Here is a 24,518-nt window from a genome sequence, read left to right as displayed (position 1 = left end):
ATTAAATGCTCGAGTACGATCTGAGCAAGTCCCTTTCCTTCCTTGGGGACCCCACTTGCCCCACCAGGTACTTACTTCACAGATCCGCTGTTTGGGGAAGACGGCCGTGGTATAAACCGCTTTGAAACGACTTGCAGGGCAGAAGCCAGTTCACGTGCTCAGATGTCATTTTTCACCGGTGCCTTTCCTTTTACGTTGTTGCCAGTGCAGAGCTAGCTGCAAGGATTCTGTCCCCCCAGGCCTAACTCCCATTCATAGTTAGCCCGCTTCTGCTGACCCTCGGTGGTTCCGGGGGCGGGATGTTCAGACCACGTCCTTCTCCTCTTGAAATGGATCTCTGAGATACAAAGGCCCAAATCCAAACCAAGCCCCCGTCTTTTCTTTTTTTAATACAGCCAGCGTGCCCCTTCCAGAACCCCCCCTAGGGAGAGCCGCAGCTTAGGTTTTTGACAAGGCGGCGAGGTGATCAGATGACATTCTCTCTGGCTGTGAATTTTCTTGCTTGTCTCTTTAACGTCAGCCTTCAAGGGATTGCTCAGTGGCTAAAGGTGGTGTCTTTAGCGCTTGGTTCATCGAACCCACGGTGCACGGGACCCAGTTAAATGGTGTGCCACCCTCCTGGTGTTGTGAGAGCTTGCGGGGAGAGCCCTCTTGGGGAGGATCGGCTCGCCTTCAGGCACTCAGGATATCTTTAGGGTTTGGGAGGAAGTCAGATGGGGCTGGGATAATTTAATGACAGGCCTCGAATGCTGAGCTCAGAAACTAGGACTCGATGCCCAGTGCCCGTGGGGGGTCTGGATTGCCCCGATTTCTCCTGTTCTTCAGAACTCTGTGACCCGTCCCCAGGCCTTTGCAGATCAAACCATAGCATGGAATTTTATGGGACAGGTTGTTCTTCAGGTTAAATTTCTGACACCCAAGCCGCGTCACTGCTGGATATGACGCCTAGGTGTTGTCCTTACCTCCTGGATCTTCCCCCCCCCGGCCCCCCTGAAACAGGAGTAGATACAGATACTCGGTCTGGAAGCCCCCTGAAATCCCCGTATCTCCAGAAAGATTCCCGTTGGGGCGTGTTGTTGAGTTTCCTGGTCCCTGCTGATCACGCCTGGCCGTGCCTCCCCCTACCCTGCCCCCGAGGCCCCTGACCTGACCCCCTTCTCATCCCACCCTCATCCCCAGGGGAGAGGGGGCGCCAGGGTGGGGAGGCAGGCTTCCTCTGTTTGGGCTTGGCGGGCGGCAGGGAGGGGGCGTTCCGCAGGAACACTGAGCTCTCGAACCTCTCGCCTGCTGCCTGCCTCACACCCTTTGCATCGCTGTTTCCTCTGTTTTGGCGGTTGGGGGGCGGTGGGGGGGGGAGTGAGGGGAATATTAGATTACACCTTGTCGTCTGGAAAGCCCTGCATCTCTGGCGGTCGCAGCGAGGGGTGGCAAGGAAGTCATTCAATTGGCAAGATGTCAACCCATTTTCTGCTAGAACCAAACAAAAAAATTAAAAAAAAAAAAAAAAGGGACAGAGAGAGAGAGAGAGAGAGGGCACCAAAAAAAGGAAAATCAATGTCTGCAGTACAGCAAAACATCCAGCTAAAAACGCTTAACAACTTGCCGAGGCCGCTGGTCAGCCCGTGGGCCGGGGTCCAGCCAGGTCCCTCCGGGCCTTGCACGCTATCTCGATGGCGGAGGGAGCTGGTGGTGGGAGGGAGGAGGCAGGACTGTGCAAAGGGGACAGGAGCAGAAAGACGCCCAAGGCAGGCCACGGGGCAGCACCCCCGCTCCCCGGGCCACAGGCTGGGGTTCCACGGAGGGGCTGAGAAACGGCTTTGGACTCGATGGGACTCGGACCCCCCTCTCTTCCCTGGACAGGTGTAATCTAAGCTTCAGTAAACCCGTGGAGGCTGCAAAACTTCTTGGCATCTCTCCCCCCACCCTCCCCACCCACGCCCTCATTTTGGAGTCTGGAGGAGTAACCCGGTGGCTTCTCTGACCCCAAAATGCCAGGCAGAGCTCTCCCTCCCCTCCACCCCCCACCCCCCCCCCCACCTTGGAGCTGCGGCTTGCCGAATCGTTGAGATGTCTGACACTGTTGAGTTCCCTACCTAGTGCTGCAACCAGATCACCTCACTTTTGAGTTTTCCCTCACCCCTCCCCACCCTTTCTCCCCTGAACCCACCCCCACCCCCTTTTGGTTTTTGAGTTTCTGCCTCTTCCTGCCTGGGGAGGGGTCGTCTCCCGGTTGCTTTGACGGTTTTTGAGTTGTTTTTCCATGTGAATCGGGGTTTGAAGCGACCCACCCCCCCCAACCCGCCACCCCCCCACCGCCCACCCTCCTGACCCCCTCACCCATGCGGGTCCCCCCCGCTGGGACCCCCGGCTACTCGGTGACGAGAAGAGCTGGAAACGAGAGCCAGCTGGAGCATGCTGAGGACCAAGGCTGGTGTGGTCCCCTTATAACCTGCCTGGACCCTCCATTCAGGTCGGTAATTGGGGGCGGGGGTCCCGCGGGGCCACTCCGTCCTGTGGGCTCTGCACCCACGTTACTTTCTAACCCGCACCTCAAGCTTGCAGCCAGGGGTGGAAAGATGTCGTGGGTGGGTGTCCGCACCAAACTGGGCAGAACACAGTGTCAGCCACCCCGCCCTTGCTGGCTGGGAGGTTGCCCAGAGGCCTACTGAGGCATCCCCCCCCCCCCAGGGGGTTCTGAGCCACCTAGTGCCAGTGGGCATGATCCTCCCAAACTCGTGGCAAACCAGCCCTCTTCCTCCACAGCACACCCTTAGAAGCAGATGAGGTAGATGAGAAAGCACGTAGGCAAAGGTTCTCAGCCGTCAGCCTTCATAGCACCTTGGCACATCCATTTAACTGACGGCTGCTGGCCATGTTTGGGGTCGTGAGCACTGACACGACTACTGCTGACCAGTGCCCTTCCGCATGGACTGACCTATCACAAACGACGCGTACAGCAGGTCTTTTACATATTGGAGATAGCATGCTTTGTCCGTGCTTTTGAAAAAAGTCAGAGGTACCTTCCAAGGCTCCCCACGGGGAGATATTTTAAGATGAGTTCAGATGTGTATGGGGTCTTTGGGGCAAGATATTGAGCCTTACACGGGGATAAATTTGGCTCGTATGTAACCTTTAAATCACAAAGCTGGCTCTTCCTCCCTTTGACGTTCTCATAATCCCTTTCGATATGGGCGTCTTCCTAATGGCTCCTGGATGTTTATTATGATGGCTGCTGGGTAGCATTCAACTGGTGGCCACTGGTTACTATTCACTTGATTGGAATATATAGGTGATGAGGTACTTTTGCCCTCTTTGCTGCCCCCCGGAAGGTAGAGACATGAGTTGAAAGAGCCAGGTGCCAAGAAGAGACACCTACCTGGCTGCAAGTCTTACCACTTAGCCATGGTGAGACAAGACCCGCTTTACCTGAGAGGCAGGGTCCAGGCATCCCTGGCTTGGAGCTCTGGTCCCACCAGTTCCTTTGCGCCCTCCAGCTAGCCCTGTCACTTCTCTGAGCCTCCAGTCCCTCATCTCCTCTGCCACACAAAGTTGGAAGGGATAAAACGTGATGGGCATTCGATAGAAATTCTGTTTCCTTTTTAACTAATCCATCCCAAACCCTGTTGAGGTGGAGAATCTAGTTGACCTCCCTGCCCCACCCCCCACCCTGGAAGGCCGGAAGGGATCTTCACGGGCCCCTCGCCCAGGCTGAGTACCTTCTGTGTGCTGGGGTACGCCTCAGTCAACTTCATGGCCGCCTCAGTGTGTCCCCAACTGCCCCCATTTCATGGGTGGAGAAACCGAGGCTCTGGGAGGATGAGGGGCCTTCCCAAGACCACAGGGCTTTTTCACCCACGTCACCGTCTCCCACCTCTGCCTGGAGAGGTTTTCTGGGAGGTTCTGAGGTCGTGAGGGATTGCCTTGCTGTGTGGTCAGCGAGTCTGTGATCAGGGCTGTTCGTTGAGCCCTGACCAGGGCCAGGGTGTCCCCGAGAAGTGGGGCCGGGTTGGTTTGCCCCGAAGGTTCTTTCTCTGCGAGGATCTCCCCTCCGTGGCCACCTCGAACCCTCAGCCGGGGCTCCTGGGTGCTGGGCGGGCAGGCCAGACCCTGTGTTCTGCTGGGGGCGGGGGGGCACCTCCCTGGGAAAGCCACAGCCCTCCTCCCTTTCAGACCCCGATTTTCAGCCCCACATTCATTCCATGTGTTTTTGTTTTTGTTTTGTTCTTTTTTTTTTTCTTTTTTCCTTCTTGCTTTTGGGGGTTGTGTTTCCGAGGGGATTTGTTGTTGTTGTTCGGTTGGGGGTTTTTTTTTTGTTTGGTTTTTTTTGAGTTTTTTTTTTTTTTTTCCTTTTTTCCGCTTTGTTCTTTCATTTGTTTCTCCTGGTTTTGCTTTGGACGTCGATGCCGTTTTCTGTCCTTGATTAATTAGCTCCCCACACTCATCCCCCATCATGTTCTGTTTCCATGACAACGCAGCGTCGGGCATCCCGCTCGTGCCTCGCTGTGGATGCCGGCGGCTGGCCTGGACCGCGTCCGCTGGCTGGCCAGACCCCGTTCTCCCCTGACTCCCCCCCCCCCCCACCCTCCACCCAGCCCTGCCAGAAAGCCACCCCCCCCATCTCAGCGCCCCGCCCCTCACCCCCAGTCCGTCTGCATGGCCCCTCTGTCTCCCCCCACCCGTACCCCCCACTCCCCCCCCCCCAGCGATACCTTCTACGGCCTCCATCCTGTCTCCCACGTGACACTGGACTTTTCGTGGGGCTTCCTTTTCCGAAGGGCTGCCGCTGCTTTGCTCTGCCTCCCACCCCCACGGAGCTCCCGCCTCCTCTTTGCCTCCATCCGGATTCAGGGAGCAAGGGTTGGGACTTCCAGCTCGGAACCCCGGGCTGGAAGAGCGGGAACCGGTTCCCCCCGGAGCCCCCTCCTCTGTTAGGGCAAGTCAGGCCCCTGCCAGCCACCCCCTGCCGACGGCAGGTGACATCAGGCGGGGCAGGGCGCCAGACGTCACTTCGTGGCCCCGTGTGGCCTTGTCGAGCCTCCAGTCTGTCATCTCTCTAGTGCGAGACAAGACCCCTTGACCCACCCGAAGCTGGGGACCCACCCGCGTGGCTTGAGGTCCCGAGATTCTTAGCCAGGGACGGCCTCTTCCTGGCTCCAACGATCTGCTGGGTCAGCCCAAGTCCTTCGGGCTGCAGTTAGTGACACGGCTCCTGGGGAGCAGCCACGCCTTTCTGGAAGTTCAGGCGTCCCGTTAGCATCCGCACCCTGCCCCCGCCCCCACCCCGAAACCCGTCCAGCTTCCGAAAATGGAGCCCCCGAAATGCTTCCTGCCGCCTTCACGGTCCGCGAGGTTGGGACAGAAGGCTGCACCCGCTTCCCCGCTGAGAAACGCACAGAACATGTCCCTGTTTTCTCAACGTTCAAGCTCATTCCCTCGTTTTATTATTATTATTATTATTATTATTATTAATATCCTATTCTGCCAGGGCTGTGATGTGACAATGTGACAAGTCACATTGGGTCACATCCGCTAGAATTAATATGCAGATTGCAGTGGGCCCCCTCCTCCCTCCTCCTCTGTCTCTGCCCCCCTCTCTCTGGGCCTCTCTTCCTGTTCTGTCTCTCCCGTGGCTCCTGTCTCTCGTCTCTGGCATCCACGAATGTGCACCGAAGGCCCCTGAAACCAGGCTTCTTCCTTGCATCACCTCTCTGTCCCTCCTTCTGCCTCTCTCTTTCTCTCCCTCTCTCTCTCTCTCTCTCTCTCTCTCTCTTTTCCTCTCTCTCTCTCTCTCCTTCTCTCAACCAACCTATTTTGCATGCTGTTTGTGATTCTGAGAGCTGCATCTATCAATGGAAACTTGTCAGATCCGACAGAAGCTTTTAGAAGGGTTTCTATACCCCAAAACCACAAAAATTTCATTAGAGTTTCTCATCTTTTCCTTGAGGGCCCCCCCCCCCGGGAAGTGGGCAGGGCCCCCGAGTCACCGGAGGGGACGAGGGTGGGGGGCCGAGGTCCCGGCCCCCTCTGCCTTCCAGCACCGCTGGTTTCCGTGACCTCCCTGCTCCCCGACGTCCTCAGAGCCCCCGCCACCTGCAGCCAGAATCTTCCGAAGCTCCCCGCTTGGGAGAGCGGGTGGAGGGGCTGCTCCCCGAAGCCACGTCTGTCAGCAAAGATGAGAAACAGCTGATAAATTTTTGTGTTCGTAACTGTGCTGTGACCAGCCACTCTGGTCTCTGAAACCCTGTTGCTATGGAATAATGCTTTGTGTCTCTTTTATTATATATCGATATATCTCTCTATATATTGTTTGTGGAGTACCTTCCTTTGAAGTTTTTGGTTTCTTTGTGTTGGAATTTGCTTTTTTAATTTGGTTTTTTTCTTTTCTTTTCATTTGGAAGAAAAAAAAAACAACTTCAGCTGGGGGGAAGGGAACAGCCTTGTTTATATTTAAATTGTTTTCCGCTTTTTTTTTTTCCTTTTTTTCTTTCTTTCTTTCCTTCCTTCTCTCTTTCTTTCTTCCTGCTTTTCTTTCTTTTCCCCTCTGCATCCCGTCTCCCCACCCCCCACCCTGTGCATCTCGCTCCCACCCGCCCGCCGCCCACCCCCAGTCCGCCGCGTGGCCCCGCGATTCTCCATTTTGCCCATGAGCCACGAGATCATGCCAGGCGGCAACGTGAACATCACCTGCGTGGCCGTGGGCTCGCCCATGCCGTACGTCAAGTGGATGCAGGGGGCCGAGGACCTGACGCCCGAAGACGACATGCCCGTAGGGCGGAATGTGCTGGAACTCACAGACGTCAAGGACTCGGCCAACTACACGTGCGTGGCCATGTCCAGCCTGGGCGTCATCGAGGCTGTGGCCCAGATCACAGTGAAATGTAAGTGTGGCCCATGGGGCACAGGGAGGCCGAGGTCATCCCTGGGCCCCGGGCCCCGGGCACAGGTCAGGGGTCCAGGTAGAGAGCCTTTGCGTTACCATTCCGGCTTTGGTCATTCGCGGCTGGGAAGGGGACGCTTGTTTTGTGAATAGACGTCTATCGGTTTTCCATTATCCTGGGCCCGGCCCCGCGGACTGAGGCACGGTCTTGTGCCGAGCAGAGAGCCCGACGTGTGACACGCCCAGGCAGCCAGACAGCCACGATACAAGCTGATCAGGACTGTGATGGGGACCGTGTGGCCCTGTTCAGACCCCCCAGAGTCGAGGGTCTCACCCCCTCCCCCTGCCCCCCAGAAAAGTTAGGTCAGAGAAAGATTAAAAGTTGAACAGGAATGAGCCAAAGAAGATGAAGAGTGTTCCTAAGAAAAGCAAACAGCCTGTGGAGACTCAGAGAGCTGGAGCTGGTACAGGGGACTGCGGGGGTCTCCTGATGGCTCAAGTTTGTGATGAGATTCAGAGGAAGGTGCCCCCAGATCGTTTCCTAGCTCTAGAACAGGGGCCAGCAAACTACAGCCTGCGGGCTGAATGTGGCCCTCCCCTTGTTTTTTATAAATAAAGTTTTATTGGCACATAACCACACCCAGTCATCCATGCTTTGTCTGTGGCAGCTCTCCTGCTCCAGCAGCAGAGCTGAGTCATCTCAACCCGGCCGGCAAAGCTCAAATAGTTACTGTGTGGCCCTTTGGAGGCTGAGTTTGCCAAGCCCTGTCCTAGGGCCATGGAAAACATTAGCATCAGCTAGTTTGTTGGTCATCTTGCTGAGCGAGTGAGCCTCTCCTGGGGCCGGGGTGGTGTAAGAACTTGGGACCAGTGGGAGAGAAAGTCACGATCATCTAGGTGCTAGGAACGTAGAATCGTGAGCAAAACTCCGGCCTCTGCTAAGCACTGGGCGAGGGCGCCTGTGGCCTGGGTGGTGCGGGAAGCTTTAAGCAACGAGAAACAGCTGGCCGTGTGGCCCCTCTGGGGTTGGAGCATTTCAGGTACAGGGAACAGCAAGTGTGCTGTGGGAACAGACAGCGTGGCTGAGCAGAGGAAACCACGGAGACAGGGCACCAGCAATTTCAAAACTCCATGTTTTTCTTCAAGAGTAAATTTTTTTTTTTTTAAGTCAGCATTTTCAGCTTTACGGGCCACGTGGTCTCTGCTGCAGCCCCCCCCCCCCCCAGCCCTGCCCCTGTCGCGCGAAAGGAGCCATCTATGATACGTAGGCGCGGCTGTATTCTAATAAAACCTTATTTATAAAAGCAGCTGCTGGTCCTCGGGCCATAGTTTGCCGAACCCTCCTATAGATGGTGGGAACGGGGGTCACCGGGCCCGGGGGTCGTTGGCGAGGAAGTCAAGGCGCAGCGAGGGCCTTCGGGCTCCGCAGCCAGGGTGCCTGACGTGTGACCGTGCCTGCCACCCACAGCTCTCCCCAAAGCCCCGGGGACGCCTGTGGTGACTGAGAACACAGCCACCAGCATCACCATCACGTGGGACTCCGGCAATCCAGACCCCGTGTCCTACTATGTCATCGAATATAAATCCAAGAGCCAAGACGGGCCATACCAGATCAAGGAGGACATCACCACGACGCGCTACAGCATCGGGGGCCTGAGCCCCAACTCGGAGTACGAGATCTGGGTGTCGGCCGTCAACTCCATCGGCCAGGGCCCCCCCAGTGAGTCGGTGGTCACCCGCACGGGCGAACAGGCCCCGGCCAGCGCCCCGCGGAACGTGCAGGCCCGCATGCTGAGCGCCACCACCATGATCATCCAGTGGGAAGAGCCCGTGGAGCCCAACGGCCTGATCCGGGGCTACCGGATCTATTACACCATGGAGCCCGAGCACCCCGTGGGCAACTGGCAGAAACACAACGTGGATGACAGTCTGCTGACCACCGTGGGCAGCCTCCTGGAGGACGAGACCTACACTGTGCGTGTGCTGGCCTTCACCTCCGTGGGCGACGGGCCCCTCTCGGACCCCATCCAGGTCAAGACGCAGCAGGGAGGTGAGGGGCCTGGGGGAGGCGTGGCCTCCGCGGGGGTGGGGGTGGGGCGTCCAGGTGTCTGGGGCCCCAGCTGTCCGCGGGTTTCTGGTCATTTAATGTAGGGGAAGCAAAGAGAGCATCGGCATGATTTGAAAAGGAGGGTTTTTTTGGTTCGTTTTTGTTTTTGTGTTTGAGGTTTTTTTTTCCCCCACTGGAAGCAGAGAGGGTGGGGAAATTGAAATTGTCAGTTAGGGAGCTCCTGGGAAAACAAGAGAAGTAACAGTGGAGAACATTCCAGAAGCATCCAGAACACGATCGAGAGCAGCCTTTCCTTCGGGGCGCTGCTGAGCATCACGGGGCCCTTTTTGGGAGCCTGGGGACACCTGGCGGGTTGGGCACCCTATGGAGTGGACCCTTCCCCAGTCACACCCCCTCCCCCCCCCCCCCCCCCCGTTTCCCCTCCTCCCCTCTCCCCTCCCTGCAGTGCCCGGCCAGCCCATGAACTTCAGGGCGGAGGCCAAGTCGGAGACGAGCATCGGGCTGTCATGGAGCCCCCCACGGCAGGAGAGCATCATCAAATACGAGCTCCTGTTCCGGGAAGGCGACCACGGCAGAGAGGTACTGGGCACCGGCGGGAGGGGGCCGGGCGGGGCGCCCGCGGGTCTCGCTGACTCGATGTCTCTCTTCCTCCGCTCTCGCCCCGCCCCCCGCCTCCGTGGATGCCGCTGAGTCCCTCGTCCTCCTCCTTCCCTCTGCCCTACTTTCTGCTCTGCTCTCTGATTCATCGATGTCTCTGTTCCTCGGTCTCTGCTCGCCTTGCGTCTCTTTCACAATCTCCGTGTCTCTGTCTCTTTGTCTCCACCCGCCACGGCCCCCAGGTGGGGAGGACCTTCGACCCGGCCACAGCGTTCGTGGTGGATGACCTCAAGCCCAACACGGAGTACGCCTTCCGCCTGGCAGCGCGGTCTCCGCAGGGTCTGGGCGCCTTCACCTCCGTGGTGCGACAGCGCACACTCCAGTCCAGTAGGTGTCTCGCGGACCCCGCCCTTCTCTGCGGGGCCCCGCCCCCACCGCACACGCTGACCTTGGCCGGGACGCCGCAGCGGGTGGGGGGGGCGCCTGGCCTCGCGCGTGCGCCCCCACGCGGCGCCGGCGGTTGCCGCAGGCCCCGCTGTGTCCGTCGCCCTGGGGGACGAGGTTCACCCCTAGGTCGGGGGCCGCTGCCCACTGCACCTCTCTCTCCTCCTCCCGCCCTGCGCCTGGGGCCCCCGGAACGGCCGCACTGTGCTCTGGAGGGCCGTGTGAGGCTGTCCCCGCCCACACCCCGTCGTTCCCGGAGAGCCCGGCGCACAGAGACCAGACGCCTCCCCAGATGGCCCTGCCCCCCAGACCAGGCCCCCCATTGCCAGGGGCAGGAGCAGGAGGGCAGGGGGTGCGGGCTCCAGGAGCTCTTGAGTCCCCGGAGCTCTTTGCCGTGGTCGCCTTTTGGCCAGAACTCTGCAGCCGGCAGCTGGCTCTGGGCCCCGCTGGGGTCCCTGCCTCCGCCCTCCTGGCCTGCTCGGAGCTCAGGGCCTGGACAGGCCCCAGATCCCGCTGTCCGTCTGCCTCCCCTTCTCCCTCTGCCCCTCCTCCGCGCTCACCCTCGCCCGCCGTGGCCTCCGCCGCCGTGGCCCTCCTCCCCTCCCCTCCCCTCCCCCTTCTCAGTCAGTCGCAGAGCACCAACCCAGGCCTTGTTCCGGAAGCAGCCTCGGTGTCCAGACCTTCCAGTCCCCTCCCCCGGGTGTGTGCACACAGGGGGTCACGGGTCAGTCGCGGGTGACAGCAGCTTGGGCCTGGGGGTCCGAGCCGCTGCGGACCAGGGGCCTCGGAGACGCGGCACCCCTGCCCCCCTCCCCTCCCCGGCCCCCTTCCCTCCTCCCCCCTCCCGCGTGCCGAGCCGAGAGCTCCGCAGCTCACAGGCGTCTGGGCGTGTTTGTGCGTGAGGCGATCAGTGAGGGTGTCCTGTGGCTTGGGCGGCCACGTGAGAGACCGGCACAGGTGCCACGAAGGTGAGTACGCGCTGGTCTCAAGCAGGTTCACAAAAACGGCCCACCCTGCGTGCCCCCCGGCCTGTGCCCCGCATACCCCAGCAGCTCTGGGCTGCACAGGGTCCACGGTCCCCCCCAAATTTTCCGCCAGGCCTGCCCCGGAAATGGGGGCCCGGGAGCTACCTCCCACCGGAGCCTGTCTGTGGGTCCGTCACCCCCGCCCCCCCAAGACATCACGCAGGTTGGGCCGGATTGTGAAGGAGGCGGCCTCCGTGGTCGTCAGGAAAGCGGCTTTGGCCCAGCCACGCGAAACTCTGGGGCGGCCCAGGACAGGGAGCGGGGGAGAAGGGGCTCCCCACTTCTCCCCCCGAGGCGGGTGGGGCCTGAGAGAGCTGACAGCGAGACTCAGGGCCAGGCATGTCCCCCCCGGGGACTGCGGGCTTCTTAGGCTGAACTCAAGGGTAGGTGGAGGCCAGACCGCTCAGCCGTGGGTCTCCCCACACCGTCTCACCTTCCCGCCTCGTCGGCGCCAGTCCGGAACCACAGCGTGCCCACACTGGGGGCCTGCTTGCGTCCGGAGACCCACCCAGAGCTCGGTCTGGCCTTGTAGCTCGGCACTCCGCCACTCCCTCCCTCGTAAGAAAGTCTTATAAGTTAGCAGTTGAAGAGCGGAAGGTAGGTAACCAGACTGGGAGTTTTTTCTGGAAGGCGTCTTTCTTTCTTTTATTATGGTTTTTCTCATCATCATCACCATCACCGTTGTTTCTTATTTTGTTATGGTTTTGGTTTTATTTTTCCTCCCCCCCCTTCTCAGCGAATCCATTCCTTCCGGCACATCCCTTGGTTGGTTTTTTCCACTCCTGCCTGATTCCCCCAGGCACTTTTGGTTGGGGTGGCTGGTCAAGAAATGGGGGAGAGGGCCCCAAGTATGATATCAGAGGAAGGAACCCCAGTATTTCACTTTAAGTGGGCCCGGAGGGTCATTTTAGTTGACCCTGGAGTGGCGTCTGAGACGTCTCGTAGCCTGATGTCTTTGAGGACGTCTCTCATCACTGGGTAGCCCCGCCACGGGGTGTGCACGTCACGAGTACCCTGTAAACACGTGCTCAGTGAACAAATAGGGTTGCCATGATGGTAGGGTTCTATATGCCTTGCCGTGAAGCAAGGCCAGTGACCTCTCTGGGCCTCCCTCTAGGCAAGGAGAATTCTGGAGTCCTGGGCAGTTTAGGTAGGGCGGCTCCAGCCGTCCTCAACTGGCCTGAGTGGATAAGGACACAGGCTGAGGTCCGAATCCCCGTCCTCAAGTCAAGACAGCCCCTGGGCAACAGCCGAGCCCTGTTCAAATACCGGCTCTCGCCACATGCCCTTGGGAAGGCAGCCTGCTGGTTTGGGGCCTCAGTTTCCTCATCTATAAAGTGGGAGGTGATCTGTGAAAGGCACCCCGGGTAGGTGGGGTCTGGCAGCCAGGAGATAAAAAAGTGATTATAGAAAAGCAGGCAGATGGGCTTTGACACCCGTTTCCCCACCTGGAGCATGGCCTGAGGCTGGAGGGGTGATCGCTCCAGCCACTTAGTGTCTTAAGAATTGAATGGCTAATCAGGGGGGCACATTTTGAGCATAAAGGGCTTAGGGTGTGCGGTGTCCAGAAGACGCACGGACCGTGAGGTCTAACGTCAGTAACAGCCTTAAGCCCAGTCTCGTAGCAGATACGCCACAGGTGGGGACTTAGTGTTATTCCAGAAAGCCTGTAACACACACAGTAGGTGCTTAATATGTGGGAATTATCACTGTTACTTAGCAAAGCCCTTAGCACACTGCCTGGCACACAATAGGTGCTTCATAAGTGCTCTCTTAAACCTAAACACAGATCGGTGTGGTGTGAGGCCCCTAATTGGCACTCACCAGATGGAAGCTGCTAGTCATTTGCGACAAGCTTACCCTGGTGTCCCCTGCACAGTAGGAACCCCAGACACGGGGCCTATGATCGTTGTTCCGTGAAGCCCCTGGAGAATGCCTGGCATACAGTAAGTGCTCGATAAGTGGCACTTTCTTCAAAGAGGCTGGCCTTGCTCTGGGCGCATATGCTCGGATAGGAACCGTTGTCAGTCTGACAGGACCTAGTATGGGGTTTGGGGTCCGCAGGTTCTGCTCAAAACGTGAAGTCGTTACCTGCAGAACCTTTGACACTGTGTGCACACAGGAGGTGCTCCAGAAGGAAAAACTGCTCCGATTTATGTATAAGGCCCTTAGCACAGCACTTGGCACACAGTAGGTGCTTAAGAAGTGAGAACTATTCATGTTCTACAAGGCCTGGAATACAGTGCCTTATACATCGTAGGTGTTTAGTAGCTAGGAACTCTTGCTGTGCTTTTCAGTGAAGCCTCCAGCCCAGTGCTTGGCACGTAGTAGGTACTCATTATGTGGGGACTAGTACTGTTATCCGATGAAGCCCCCAGCCCGGTGCCTGGCACGTAGTAGGTACTCATTAGGTGGGGACTAGTACTGTTATCTGATGGAGCCCTGAGCCCGGTGCCTGGCGCATAGTGGGTACTCATTATGTGGGGACTAGTACTGTTATCCGATGAAGCTCCCAGCCCAGTGCCTGGCACGTAGTAGGTGCTCATTATGTGGGGACTAATACTGTTATCCGATGAAGCCCCCAGCCCAGTGCCTGGCATGTAATAGGTACTCATTACGTGGGGACTAGTATGTTATCCGATGAAGCTCCCAGCCCGGTGCCTGGCATGTAATAGGTACTCATTATGTGGCGACTACTACTGTTTTCTGATAAAGTCCCCAGCCGGGTGCCTGGCATGTAATAGGTACTCATTACGTGGGGACTAGTGTGTTATCCGATGAAGCTCCCAGCCCAGTGCCTGGCACGTAGTAGGTGCTCATTATGTGGGGACTAATACTGTTATCCGATGAAGCCCCCAGCCCAGTGCCTGGCACGTAATAGGTACTCATTATGTGGGGACTACTACTGTTTTCTGATAAAGTCCCCAGCCCGGTGCCTGGCACATAGTAGGTACTTATTATGTGGGGACTAGTACTGTTACCCGATAAAGCCCCCAGCCCGGTGCCTGGCATGTAGTAGGTGCTCAGTATGTGGGGACTAGTACTGTTTTCTGATGAAGCCCCCAGCCCGGTGCCTGGCACATAGTAGGTACTTGTTATGTGGGGACTAGTACTGTTACCTGATGTAGCCCCCAGCCCAGTGCCTGGCACGTAGTAGGTACTCAGTATGTGGGGACTAGTACTGTTAATCTGATGAAGCCCCCAGCCCGGTGCCGGGCACGTAGTAGGTACTCAGTATGTGGGGAATAGTACTGTTACCTGATGTAGCCCCCAGCCCAGTTCCTGGCACGTAGTAGGTACTCATTATGTGGGGACTAGTACTGTTATCTGATAAAGTCCCCAGCCTGGTGCCTGGCCCGTAGTAGGTGCTCATTATGTGGGGACTAGTACTGTTAATCTGATGAAGCCCCCAGCCCGGTGCCTGGCACGTAGTAGGTGCTCATTATGTGGGGACTAGTACTGTTAATCTGATGAAGCCCCCAGCCCGGTGCCTGGCACGTAGTAGGTGCTCAGTATGTGAGGACTAGTACTGTTAATCTGATGAAGTCCCCAGCCCTGTGCCTGGCATGTAGTAGGTGCTCATTATGTGGGGACTAGTACTGTTAATCTGATGAAGCCCCAGCCCGGTGCCTGGCACGTAGTAGGTGCTTAGTATGGGGGACTAGTACTGTTATCTGATAAAGTCCCCAGCCCGGTGCCTGGCCCGTAGTAGGTACCCATTATGTGGGGACTAGTACTGTTATCTGATGAAGCCCTCAGCCCGGTGCCTGGCGCGTAGTAGGTACTCATTATGTGGGCACTAGTACTGTTATAAAGTCCCCAGCCCAGTGCCTGGCACGTAGTAGGTACTCATTATGTAGGGACTAGTACTGTTAATCTGATGAAGCCCCAAGCTCAGTGCCTGGCACGTAGTAGGTACTCATTATGTGGGGACTAGTACTGTTATCTGATGAAGCCCTCAGCCCGGTGCCTGGCACGTAGTAGGTGCTCATTATGTGGGCACTAGTACTGTTATAAAGTCCCCAGCCCAGTGCCTGGCACGTAGTAGGTACTCATTATGTGGGGACTAGTACTGTTAATCTGATGAAGCCCCAAGCCCGGTGTGTGGCACGTAGTAGGTGCTCATTATGTGGGGACTAGTACTGTTCTCTGATGAAGCCCCCAGCCCGGTGCCTGGCACGTAGTAGGTGCTTAGTATGTGGGGACTAGTACCGTTTTCTGATAAAGTCCCCAGCCCAGTGCCTGGCACGTAGTAGGTACTTATTATGTGGGGACTAGTACTGTTCTCTGATGAAGCCCCAGCCTGGTGCCGGGCACGTAGTAGGTGCTTAGCATGTGGGGACTAGTACCGTTTTCTGATAAAGTCCCCAGCCCAGTGCCTGGCACGTAGTAGGTGCTCAGTATGTGGGGACTAGTACTGTTATCTGATAAAGTCCCCAGCCCGGTGGCTGGCACGTAGTAGGTGCTCATTATGTGGGGACTAGTACTGTTAATCTGATGAAGCCCCCAGCCCGGTGCCTGGCACGTAGTAGGTGCTCATTATGTGGGGACTAGTACTGTTTTCTGGTAAAGTCCCCAGCCCTGTGCCTGGCACGTAGTAGGTGCTCTTATGTGGGGACTAGTACTGTTAATCTGATGAAGCCCCCAGCCCGGTGCCTGGCACGTAGTAGGTGCTTAGTATGTGGGGACTAGTACTGTTTTCTGGTAAAGTCCCCAGCCCTGTGCCTGGCACGTAGTAGGTGCTCATTATGTGGGGACTAGTACTGTTCTCTGATGAAGCCCCAGCCCGGTGCCTGGCACGTAGTAGGTGCTTAGTATGTGGGGACTAGTACCGTTTTCTGATAAAGTCCCCAGCCCAGTGCCTGGCACGTAGTAGGTACTCATTATGTGGGGACTAGTACTGTTACTCTGATGAAGCCCCAAGCCCGGTACATGGCACGTAGTAGGTACTCATTATGTGGGGACTAGTACTGTTCTCTGATGAAGCCCCCAGCCTGGTGCCTGGCACGTAGTAAGTGCTCAGTATGTGGGGACTAGTACTGTTATCTGATGAAGCCCCCAGCCCGGTGCCTGGTGCATAGTAGGTACTCATTATGTGGGCAGTAGTACTGTTATAAAGTCCCCAGCCCGGTGCCTAGCACGTAGTAGGTGCTCATTATGTGGGGACTAGTACTGTTATCCGATGAAGCCCCCAGCCCGGTGCCTCGCATGCAGTAGGTGCCACATAATGGTCTATTTTTATGTTTAGAGAGTGATTAGGATGCCCAGCCCATAGTAGGTGCCGAGTAAGTAAGACCTGCCGTTGATCTGTGAAGGACTTCGTGTGGTGCCAGGTACACAGTAGGGGCTCCACGCAGAAGAGCTGTCATCCGTCACGACCTTGGCATGCAGTAGTTGCCTAATTTGGGCTGTGCTCCCTGTGAGGCCCTGAGCCTGGTGTCCAGTTAGCAGGCACTCGTGCTATTACTCTCGAGAGCCCTCGGCATGCTCACTGCCACACAGTAGGTGCTCGAGACGTGGGCGCTGTTTTGTCTTCAGTGAGGCCGAGAGGGCGGTCCTAGTGGAAGCCAGCCCTTGGGTGGCCTCCGGAGCCCCCGATTCAGACCGGTGTCCACCACGTAGGTGTCTTTGCCGTTAACCTACGATGCTCTTTAAAAAAAAAAAACAAAACCAGCTTTTTTTTTTAACTTATTTTGAGAGCGAGCAGCAGGGGGCAGAGACAGAGAATCCCAAGCGGCCTCCGCACGGTCAGCGCAGAGCCTGCCGCGAGGCTCAAACCCACGAACTGTGAGACTGTGACCTGAGCCCAGGTCCAGAATCGGATGCTTAAGCGACTGAGCTACCCAGGTGCCCCAAACCTTTGAAGCCCTTCACACTGCCTAGCACACAGTAGGTGCCCAACAGAGGGGACTCGTCCTGCTTTTCCACTGACAGTGCTATTCCCCTGGCACACAGTAGGGTCTCGCTAAGTACCATCTACCTTTATCCTGTGACGCCCTTGGCCCGGTGCTTGGCGCAGAGCAGGTGTCCAATAAATAGATGCTTCTACCGCCATCCCGTGCCGCCCTGGCACCTGCCCCGTGTCTGACGGGTGCTTCGCGACCGGGGCTTTTCGCGCACACCTAGCCACGCACGCGCGCGCACACACACGCGTCCCCCGGGGACGGTGGCCGCCCCCTCCCCAGGGCCGCCTGCGTGCCGGGCGGGTGCAGTGCTGAGCGCAGCGTTCTTGGCCAGCCCTCCCGGCCCCTCCCCTCCCCCCACCCGTCCATCTCACCTTTGGTTGACACCCGCTTCTTTTGGGTTCGACTTCTCTTTGGTTTAGTTCTGTTTTGTTTGTTATCATCTTCTGTTTTATTTTCTCTTTCCCATCTTTTGTTTCCCCGCCCCCCTCCCCCCGCCCATCCCGCCTCCCCTCCCCGCCCCCACGTTCTCCCCCCTCCAATAGAACCGTCAGCCCCCCCTCAAGACGTTAAATGCGTCAGCACGCGCTCCACGGCCATTTTGGTAAGTTGGCGCCCACCGCCGCCGGAAACGCACAACGGGGCCCTGGTGAGCTATAGCGTCCGCTACCGACCGCTGGGCTCAGAGGATCCGCAACCCAAGGAGGTGAACGGCATTCCCCCGACCGCCACTCAGATCCTGCTGGAGGCGCTGGACAAGTGGACGGAGTATCGCATCACGACGGTCGCTCACACAGAGGTGGGACCAGGGCCCGAGAGCTCGCCCGTGGTCATCCGCACCGACGAGGACGGTGAGCACCCACCCCGGCCCACCCCCCTCCGCCTCGGCGCCTTCCGCCTCTGCAGCACCGGGGCTGGCTGGTGGTCGGAAGGTAGAAGCCACAGTGTTGAGGGGGAGACGGGAGCCCGGGAGCCGTCCCAAGGAATGCCGGGCTCCTTGCTCCTGGGATCGTCCGTCCCAGGCCCTTCCGGGCAGTATTTTCTCCCCGAGCCCCGTGCCTGGGAAGTGGAGTGTGGCAGCCCTGCATTTTGGTCCGGTGCTGGAAAAGCCTGGAAGCGGTGCTTGCTCACAGCGAGCTCACGATGCTCCCTGACCCCCGGAAGCCTAGCTTTTAGGCTCCGGGGATGAGCCGATAAGATGGGCAGTTCCCTCCCTCGGGCTGAGCCGTCCCCGCGGGCAAGCGGGTCGGCTGTGGCGTGCCGGTGATGCGGCCGGCTCCTGGGGCACGGCCACCGATCTGTAGCCACGGCCGACCCTCGTGGTGCAAACGTTCCTGCCGTGGCCGACATCTGGCTAGAAAGTTCGGAGCTGCGGGGTGGGGTGAGGCTCCGGTCTGGGGTCCGCCGGTAGAAGCCGGGGCGCGGGGAGACCTGAAGCAAACTGCCAGCCCAGAAAGACGGCAGCTCCTGGGCGTCGGGAGTCCGGCTTGCCTTCCCGGCCCTGGCCTGCCTGAAAGGTGGGGCCCGCAGCCTCCCCCCCCCCCCCCAATCAGGTGGGGAGGGCTCTCGTGTGGGGCTAGCCGCATACTGGTTGGCACGGGAACGGGCAGCCGGACTGCCTGGGTTCGGGCCCCGGCTTTGCCTCTTCCTCACCCTGCGATCGAGGCCCCAGTTCCCGTCTGTAAAATGGGAGTAAGAGCCCCTGCCTCGAAGGGTCCTGTTAGGATGGACGAGGCAGTGTGGGTAAAGCCCGGGGAACGGAGCGTGCGGGGCCCGCTCGAGTCGCGTGGCCCTGGGCAGGGGGCTTAGGCTCTGGGGGGGGGGCCCTCGGCTACCCACCTGTAAGTGGGGCACACGCCCTCCCCCGTTGGTGGTGAGCGCTCAGACCATCCCAGCTAAGCGGCAGCCACTTGGCTCCCTGGCACGGGGCAGCGGTGCTGCCCGGGGCAGGGCCGGGCGCCCCAGTAACGGCCCTGCCCGCCCCTCCCCTGCCCCCGCCAGTGCCCAGCGCGCCGCCGCGGAAGGTGGAGGCGGAGGCGCTCAACGCCACGGCCATCCGCGTGCTGTGGCGCTCGCCCGCGCCCGGCCGGCAGCACGGCCAGATCCGCGGCTACCAGGTCCACTACGTACGCATGGAGGGCGCCGAGGCCCGCGGGCCGCCGCGCATCAAGGACGTCATGCTGGCCGATGCCCAGGTGGGCGGGGCGCCGGGGCGGGGCCGGGGCGGGCGGGGCGCCGGGTGGGCGGGGCGGCCCCCAGACCCTGCCTTCCTGCCTTCTCGCTGCTGCTTCTCTCTCTGTCTCTGGCCACCTGCTCACCTACTCCTCTCTCCCCTGCCGCCGCCTCCCACGCTCAGTGGGAGACAGATGACACAGCCGAATATGTAAGTAGCACCCCTGCTCGGCCATTGCTGTGTTCTCCCGCGGGCCGTGCAGTGACGTGACCCCGTCCCCACCTCCCCTCCCCTGCACTTCCCTGGTAAGAGGGTCTTCCCCCCTGGGCCCCAGATGCCTACTGGTTACCTCTTGGAGCTGGCAGCCTCGGTTTTGAAGTCAGGCAAATGGGCACAGGAACCCCGCAGGGGTCCCGGACGCAGGGCACAGGACGTGACCCACAGGTTATATATGTCAGCCCTCTTACCTGGATGGCCCCTAGGACCGGGCTCACACTGCTCTTTCCCCTGCCCGTCCAGCCCGCAGCGCTGCTCCCTGTGGCTCGAGCTGTTCCTGCAGCCCCGACCCACCCCTGCACCCCACAGCCTCCCCGGTTGGACCCAGGCCTGGCAGTTCCCGACTGGGCCTCTCTCTCCAACCCAGCCTGACCGTTTTATCACCCTTCCCGGCTTTCTCTGACCTCGAAGTTTCTCTCTGTGGCCAAAGCGTCCACTTGATCGGGGCCCTTGAGTGGCCAGAGGGTCAGTGGGCCCAGGGCAGGAAAGGAGGCCTGCAGTACCCTTTCCACCCCTCCGGGCTTTCTCAGGAGGCCCTGGGCCGGTTGGCATTGCTATGCCTCCTCTCCTCCGTCTGTCTTTCTAGAAGCCCTGACACGGAGGCGCGGGCTCTCAGGAGAGCCCCAAGCCTGATGTTCAATCGATACCCGTCCACCCCCCCAAGGAAGGGAGGGGCGGGGAGTTCCCACCAGGGTTTTGGCCCAGCCCCTCCCACGCACCAAGACCCCGGGAGGGGCTGAACGTGCGGCCCAGGGGCAGGAGACCCTCTGTCCGTGCATCCCTGTCCCCCTCCTCGTGTCCCTGACCCGGGGCCGCCCCACAGCTCCCTGGCATGCTGGACCGTGTCTGTGGGTGTGCATGCGTGGGGACGTGGGCACGCGTGCAGCTGCCTGAGGGTGGACGCAGATACGTGTGCGGGTCGGAGGGCTCCGACGTTTGCCAGAGAAGCATTTACCGAGCACCTACTGTATGTAGATCCTGTGTAGCCAGGAGCTGCTGCAGGTGTGGAGGTGACCGAGACCGACCTGAGCCCGCCCCCCTGGGGGTCACAGTCCAGTGCAGGAGAGGGCCGTGAATACACTTGACCCTTGAACAACGCGGGTTTGGACTGTGGAGGCTTGCTTTTATGCAGAATTTGGGTTTTTTGTTTTGTTTTTGGGTTATGTTTTTTTTTGTGTGTGTGTGGACACATTACAGCGCCATAAATGTATTTTCTTTCCCTCAGATCTCCTGTCTCTTCTTTAAGTGCTTTACTCTAAGAAAACAGTGTAGGGGCGCCTGGGTGGCTCAGTCGGTTAAGCATCCGACTTCAGCTCAGGTCACGATCTCACCGTTTGTGGGTTCGAGCCCCGCGTCGGGCTCTGTGCTGTCAGTGCAGAGCCTGCTTGGGATTCTCTCTCTCTCTCTCTCTCTCCCTCTCTCCCTGGCCCTCCCCCGCTTGTACACACTCGCTCTCGCTCAAAATAGATAAACTTTAAAAGAAAAAAACACACAAGACGTGTGAAATCGAGTATGTTACCTGTAAGCATTTTCCTAGTCAACGGGAGGCTAATCGTAGTCGAGTTTTGGGGGAGTCAGAAGTTGCGTGCAGATTTTTGGCTGCACGGGGCGGGGGGGGTGGTCAGCGCCCCTCCCCATGTTGTCCAAGGGTCAACGGTATGCGTCTAGTTACAAGTCTGGCTGGGGCAGGGTATTGGCGGTGATACAGAGGTTTACTTATCAGCTCTCGGGGGCGGGGCGGGGGGGGTGGACAGGCCTGATTTGTAGCTTGTCCCCACTTCTGTGACGTAAATACGGCCCCACTGTGTCACTTTCAGGCTCCCTATGAGACGCGGGTGCCTCATCAACCTGTAGCTTCTCTGCCCCAGGGCAGTGGGAGGAGGGTGGGTGCTCGCAGGCGCCCTCTGGTGGCCGCTGCGGGGCCGGGGGCCGGGACGTGGGGGCGGCAAGGGTGGGAGCCCCGGGTGACCGCGCCGGTCCAGGTGGAAGACGACGGGGTGTCAGACTGCGTGTGCCCGTTTGAGCACGGACGTGTGACGTGTCGGGGGGTGTGCATGCGCTCGGATGCACGCCTCTGCCCGCGGACCGGGCCCCCCGCCTGCCTTGCTTGACCCCGGCCTGGGGGGTGGGGGGGGATGGGCAGGGCTGCTCTCCGCCCCGACTGTGTCGCCGACCCCTCCCCGTCCCTGCCCGCAGGAGATGGTCATCACAAACCTGCAGCCCGAGACCGCCTACTCCATCACGGTAGCCGCCTACACCATGAAAGGCGACGGTGCTCGCAGCAAACCCAAGGTGGTGGTGACCAAGGGAGCAGGTGCGAGACCCCTGCGCGGGCCCCCCGTGCCACAGCCTCGGTCCAGGGTTCCCTCCGGCCACCCCCAGCACCCCCGTGCTGCCCCCGTCACAGCGGCGATGGCCCCGAGTGGGTTGTGGTTGAAAGTTACCGCGCCCATCGTCCCCGCTGCCCGCGACGCCTCTTCTCCGTGCAGCCCTGCCTCCGTTTCCCCCTCCGGCCCCTCCAGGCCGCTACCACCTGTCCCGAGGGACTGTTTTTACCCCAGCCAAAGCTGAGGAGGGAGAGGCAGCCGCGTAAGGGGAGAGGGTTCTGGGCGGATGGCACAGCCTGGGCAAAGGTGTGGGGTGGAGAACAAGTTGCTTGTGTTTCAGGAGTGACGGGTCCTGAGGCCTCCCCGACGCGTCCCGCACCAGGCACCCCTTCCCCAGCGACCCTCCCTCTGCCCACATGGCCTGATGTTCCAGGCCCGCGGGACACAACCCCTCCCCATGCTCCTGCCAATCCTTGCCCATGCGGTTCCCTCCGTCCGCCTAGTCTCTGTATCCATCTGTGTCCAGCACCCTCGTTACCCCTTCCAAGCAGCCTCCCCTGATTGTTTCCTCTTCTCTCAGGGACGTGGCATCACAGAACCCACTACACATGCTGTGGCTGCTCAGAGCACAGTTCCCAAAAGGTCCTGATAAGTCCTGCAGGGAAGAAGCCTGGTTTTATTGAAGTTTTTTAAAGTTTATTTGTTTATTTGGAGAGAGACAGAGACAGCGCAAGCGGGAGAGGGACAGAGGGAGAGGGAGAGAGAGAGAATCCCAAGCAGGGTCCCCGCGGCCAGCTGCGGGAGCCCGACGCGGGGCTCCGACCCACAAACTGTGAGATCATGACCTGAGCTGAAACCAAGAGTCAGATGCTTAACCTCCTGAGCCAGCCAGGCACCTCAGGGTTGGTTTTCTTTGTAGAGCATCTCTCCCGCAGGGCTTGGCAGGACCTTGGCACGTTGCTTGCGAGAACCATGGGGCAAGGGCAGGGTCGTGGACGTTGCTGTGTCCCACGGGTGTTAATCCTGTGTCAGCTAGAGGCAAGGGGCAGATCAGTGAGGCACAAGGTGACTGGCTTCCTAACGAAAAGAAAAGATAAGCGTCCGAGGGCCTCTTCTGACACCTGTAGATGTTTTCCCGCATCAGGTCCCCCGAGTCCCCTGCCTCCTCGCCCGCCCTCCCACTCGCCCGGCACAGCGCCGCCGCAGGGCCTTTGCACAGGCTGCTTCCCTTGCCGGGAACACCGTTTCCGCCGCCACCCTCGGCTCCCTCACGTCTTGGCTTCCGAGCGAGGCCCTCCCGAGACCCTCTTCAAAAGTCGGCGGCCCTCTGCCCTTGCTCCCAGGCCGGGATGGCCCTGTGGCCCTGACGCTCGCCCTGTCTCCCCGCAGTGCTGGGCCGCCCCACCCTGTCGGTGCAGCAGACCCCCGAGGGCAGCCTGCTGGCACACTGGGAGCCCCCGGCCGGCACCGCTGAGGACCAGGTGCTGGGCTACCGCCTGCAATTCGGCCGAGAGGACGCCCCCCTGGCCACGCTGGAGTTCCCGCCCACCGAGGACCACTACACGGCGCCGGGTGTGCATAAGGGGGCCACGTACGTGTTCCGGCTGGCGGCCCGCAGCCGAGGAGGCCTGGGCGAGGAGGCGGCCGAGGCCCTGAGCATCCCCGAGGACGCGCCCCGCGGCCACCCGCAGATCCTCGAGGCGGCCGGCAACGCCTCGGCCGGCACCGTCCTGCTCCGGTGGCTGCCGCCCGTGCCCGCCGAGCGCAACGGGGCCATCGTCAAGTACACGGTGGCCGTGCGGGAGGCCGGGGCCTTGGGCCCCGCCCGAGAGACCGAGCTGCCGGCAGTGGCCGAGCCGGGCGCCGAGAACGTGCTCACGCTGCAGGGCCTCAAGCCCGACACGGCTTATGACCTCCAAGTTCGGGCCCACACGCGCCAGGGCCCCGGCCCCTACAGCCCCCCCGTCCGCTACCGGACGTTCCTGCGGGACCAAGGTAGGCGCGCGGCGATCCCCGCACCAGAGCCGGACCGGGCCTCGTGCCCACCCCCACCCCAGCCCCCTCCCTCTCCCCCCGCCCAGGTAAGTGGTCACTTTTCTGCTTCCTCGTGGACGCTCAAGGCGAGTCCGGACCCCGAGGCTCCGGCGTTGGCAAAGGTGGGACCAGCGCCCCCACCGCCCCCCCACCCCCGCTCCCCCCTCCCCTCCCCCCTCCGCCCCTCCTTCTCTCTGCAGCCGCGCCGTCTTCCCCGGCAGGGACTTGGGACAGGGCCAGGCAGGGCCAGGCAGGAAGGCCACGGGCACAGGCACAGCGGATGGCAGGGAGCGCCTGGGCCGCCCCACCCCGCCCCGCCCCACCGCCCCACCCCGCCCCACCCCCGCACTCACGGGGCCTCTCCTCTGCTCTCTCCCACTCGGCTGCTGCCCCGCACAGTCTCGCCCAAGAACTTCAAGGTGAAGATGATCATGAAGACGTCAGTCCTGCTCAGCTGGGAGTTTCCTGACAACTATAACTCACCCACACCTTACAAGGTGCTCACCGCCACCCCCCCCCCCAGCCCCCACCGGCAACAGGCGGCCCAGGCTAGGGGCTGGGGCTTGGCCAGGGTTGGCCGTGGGTCTTGAGTCGCGGCTTGGCCCAGGCTGGGGATTCAGCTGGACTCGGGGCTGAGTGAGGTCAGGCGAGCGCGAGGATTGAGGCTCAGGAGCTGGGCTCGTCTTGGGATCAGGGCTCAGCTGGCATTGAGGGATTGAGGCTCAGTCTGGGATTAGGCTCAATCTGAGGTTAGGGGTTAACAAGGGTTGGGACTCTGCTAGGATTGAGGCTCA

The 24,518-nt window shown here is 60.0% G+C and overlaps 1 protein-coding gene and 2 long non-coding RNA genes across 25 annotated transcripts in view; 2 read left to right on the top strand and 1 right to left on the bottom strand.

The window, feature by feature from the left end:
• PTPRS (protein tyrosine phosphatase receptor type S) overlaps positions 1–24,518 on the top strand; it is a 93,210-nt gene that overhangs the window by 56,312 nt on the left and 12,380 nt on the right. For 10 of the 23 annotated variants that reach the window (XM_043586283.1, XM_043586281.1, XM_043586277.1 and 7 more), the window contains 10 exons: positions 6,609–6,878; positions 8,346–8,927; positions 9,391–9,524; positions 9,785–9,929; positions 17,460–17,765; positions 18,916–19,109; positions 19,271–19,297; positions 21,560–21,677; positions 23,080–23,685; positions 24,124–24,221. In XM_043586283.1, the coding sequence (XP_043442218.1) occupies positions 6,609–6,878; positions 8,346–8,927; positions 9,391–9,524; positions 9,785–9,929; positions 17,460–17,765; positions 18,916–19,109; positions 19,271–19,297; positions 21,560–21,677; positions 23,080–23,685; positions 24,124–24,221 (2,480 nt within the window). The remainder of the gene's footprint in view (positions 1–6,608; positions 6,879–8,345; positions 8,928–9,390; positions 9,525–9,784; positions 9,930–17,459; positions 17,766–18,915; positions 19,110–19,270; positions 19,298–21,559; positions 21,678–23,079; positions 23,686–24,123; positions 24,222–24,518) is intronic. The other 13 variants (XM_043586298.1, XM_043586295.1, XM_043586297.1 and 10 more) reach the window with 4 other exon arrangements.
• On the bottom strand, positions 1,045–9,959 carry LOC122486752. Its single transcript, XR_006298221.1, has 3 exons — positions 9,947–9,959; positions 3,837–3,843; positions 1,045–1,154 (listed from the first exon to the last, which is right to left on the bottom strand). It is a non-coding gene; the product is annotated as an uncharacterized LOC122486752 (long non-coding RNA).
• Positions 15,615–16,297, top strand: LOC122486751. Its single transcript, XR_006298220.1, has 2 exons — positions 15,615–15,887; positions 16,160–16,297. It is a non-coding gene; the product is annotated as an uncharacterized LOC122486751 (long non-coding RNA).

The sequence above is a fragment of the Prionailurus bengalensis genome, chromosome A2 (genome assembly GCF_016509475.1).
Source record: "Prionailurus bengalensis isolate Pbe53 chromosome A2, Fcat_Pben_1.1_paternal_pri, whole genome shotgun sequence".
Taxonomy (NCBI): Eukaryota; Metazoa; Chordata; class Mammalia; order Carnivora; family Felidae; genus Prionailurus; species Prionailurus bengalensis.
This window is presented reverse-complemented; position numbering and strand designations above follow the sequence as displayed.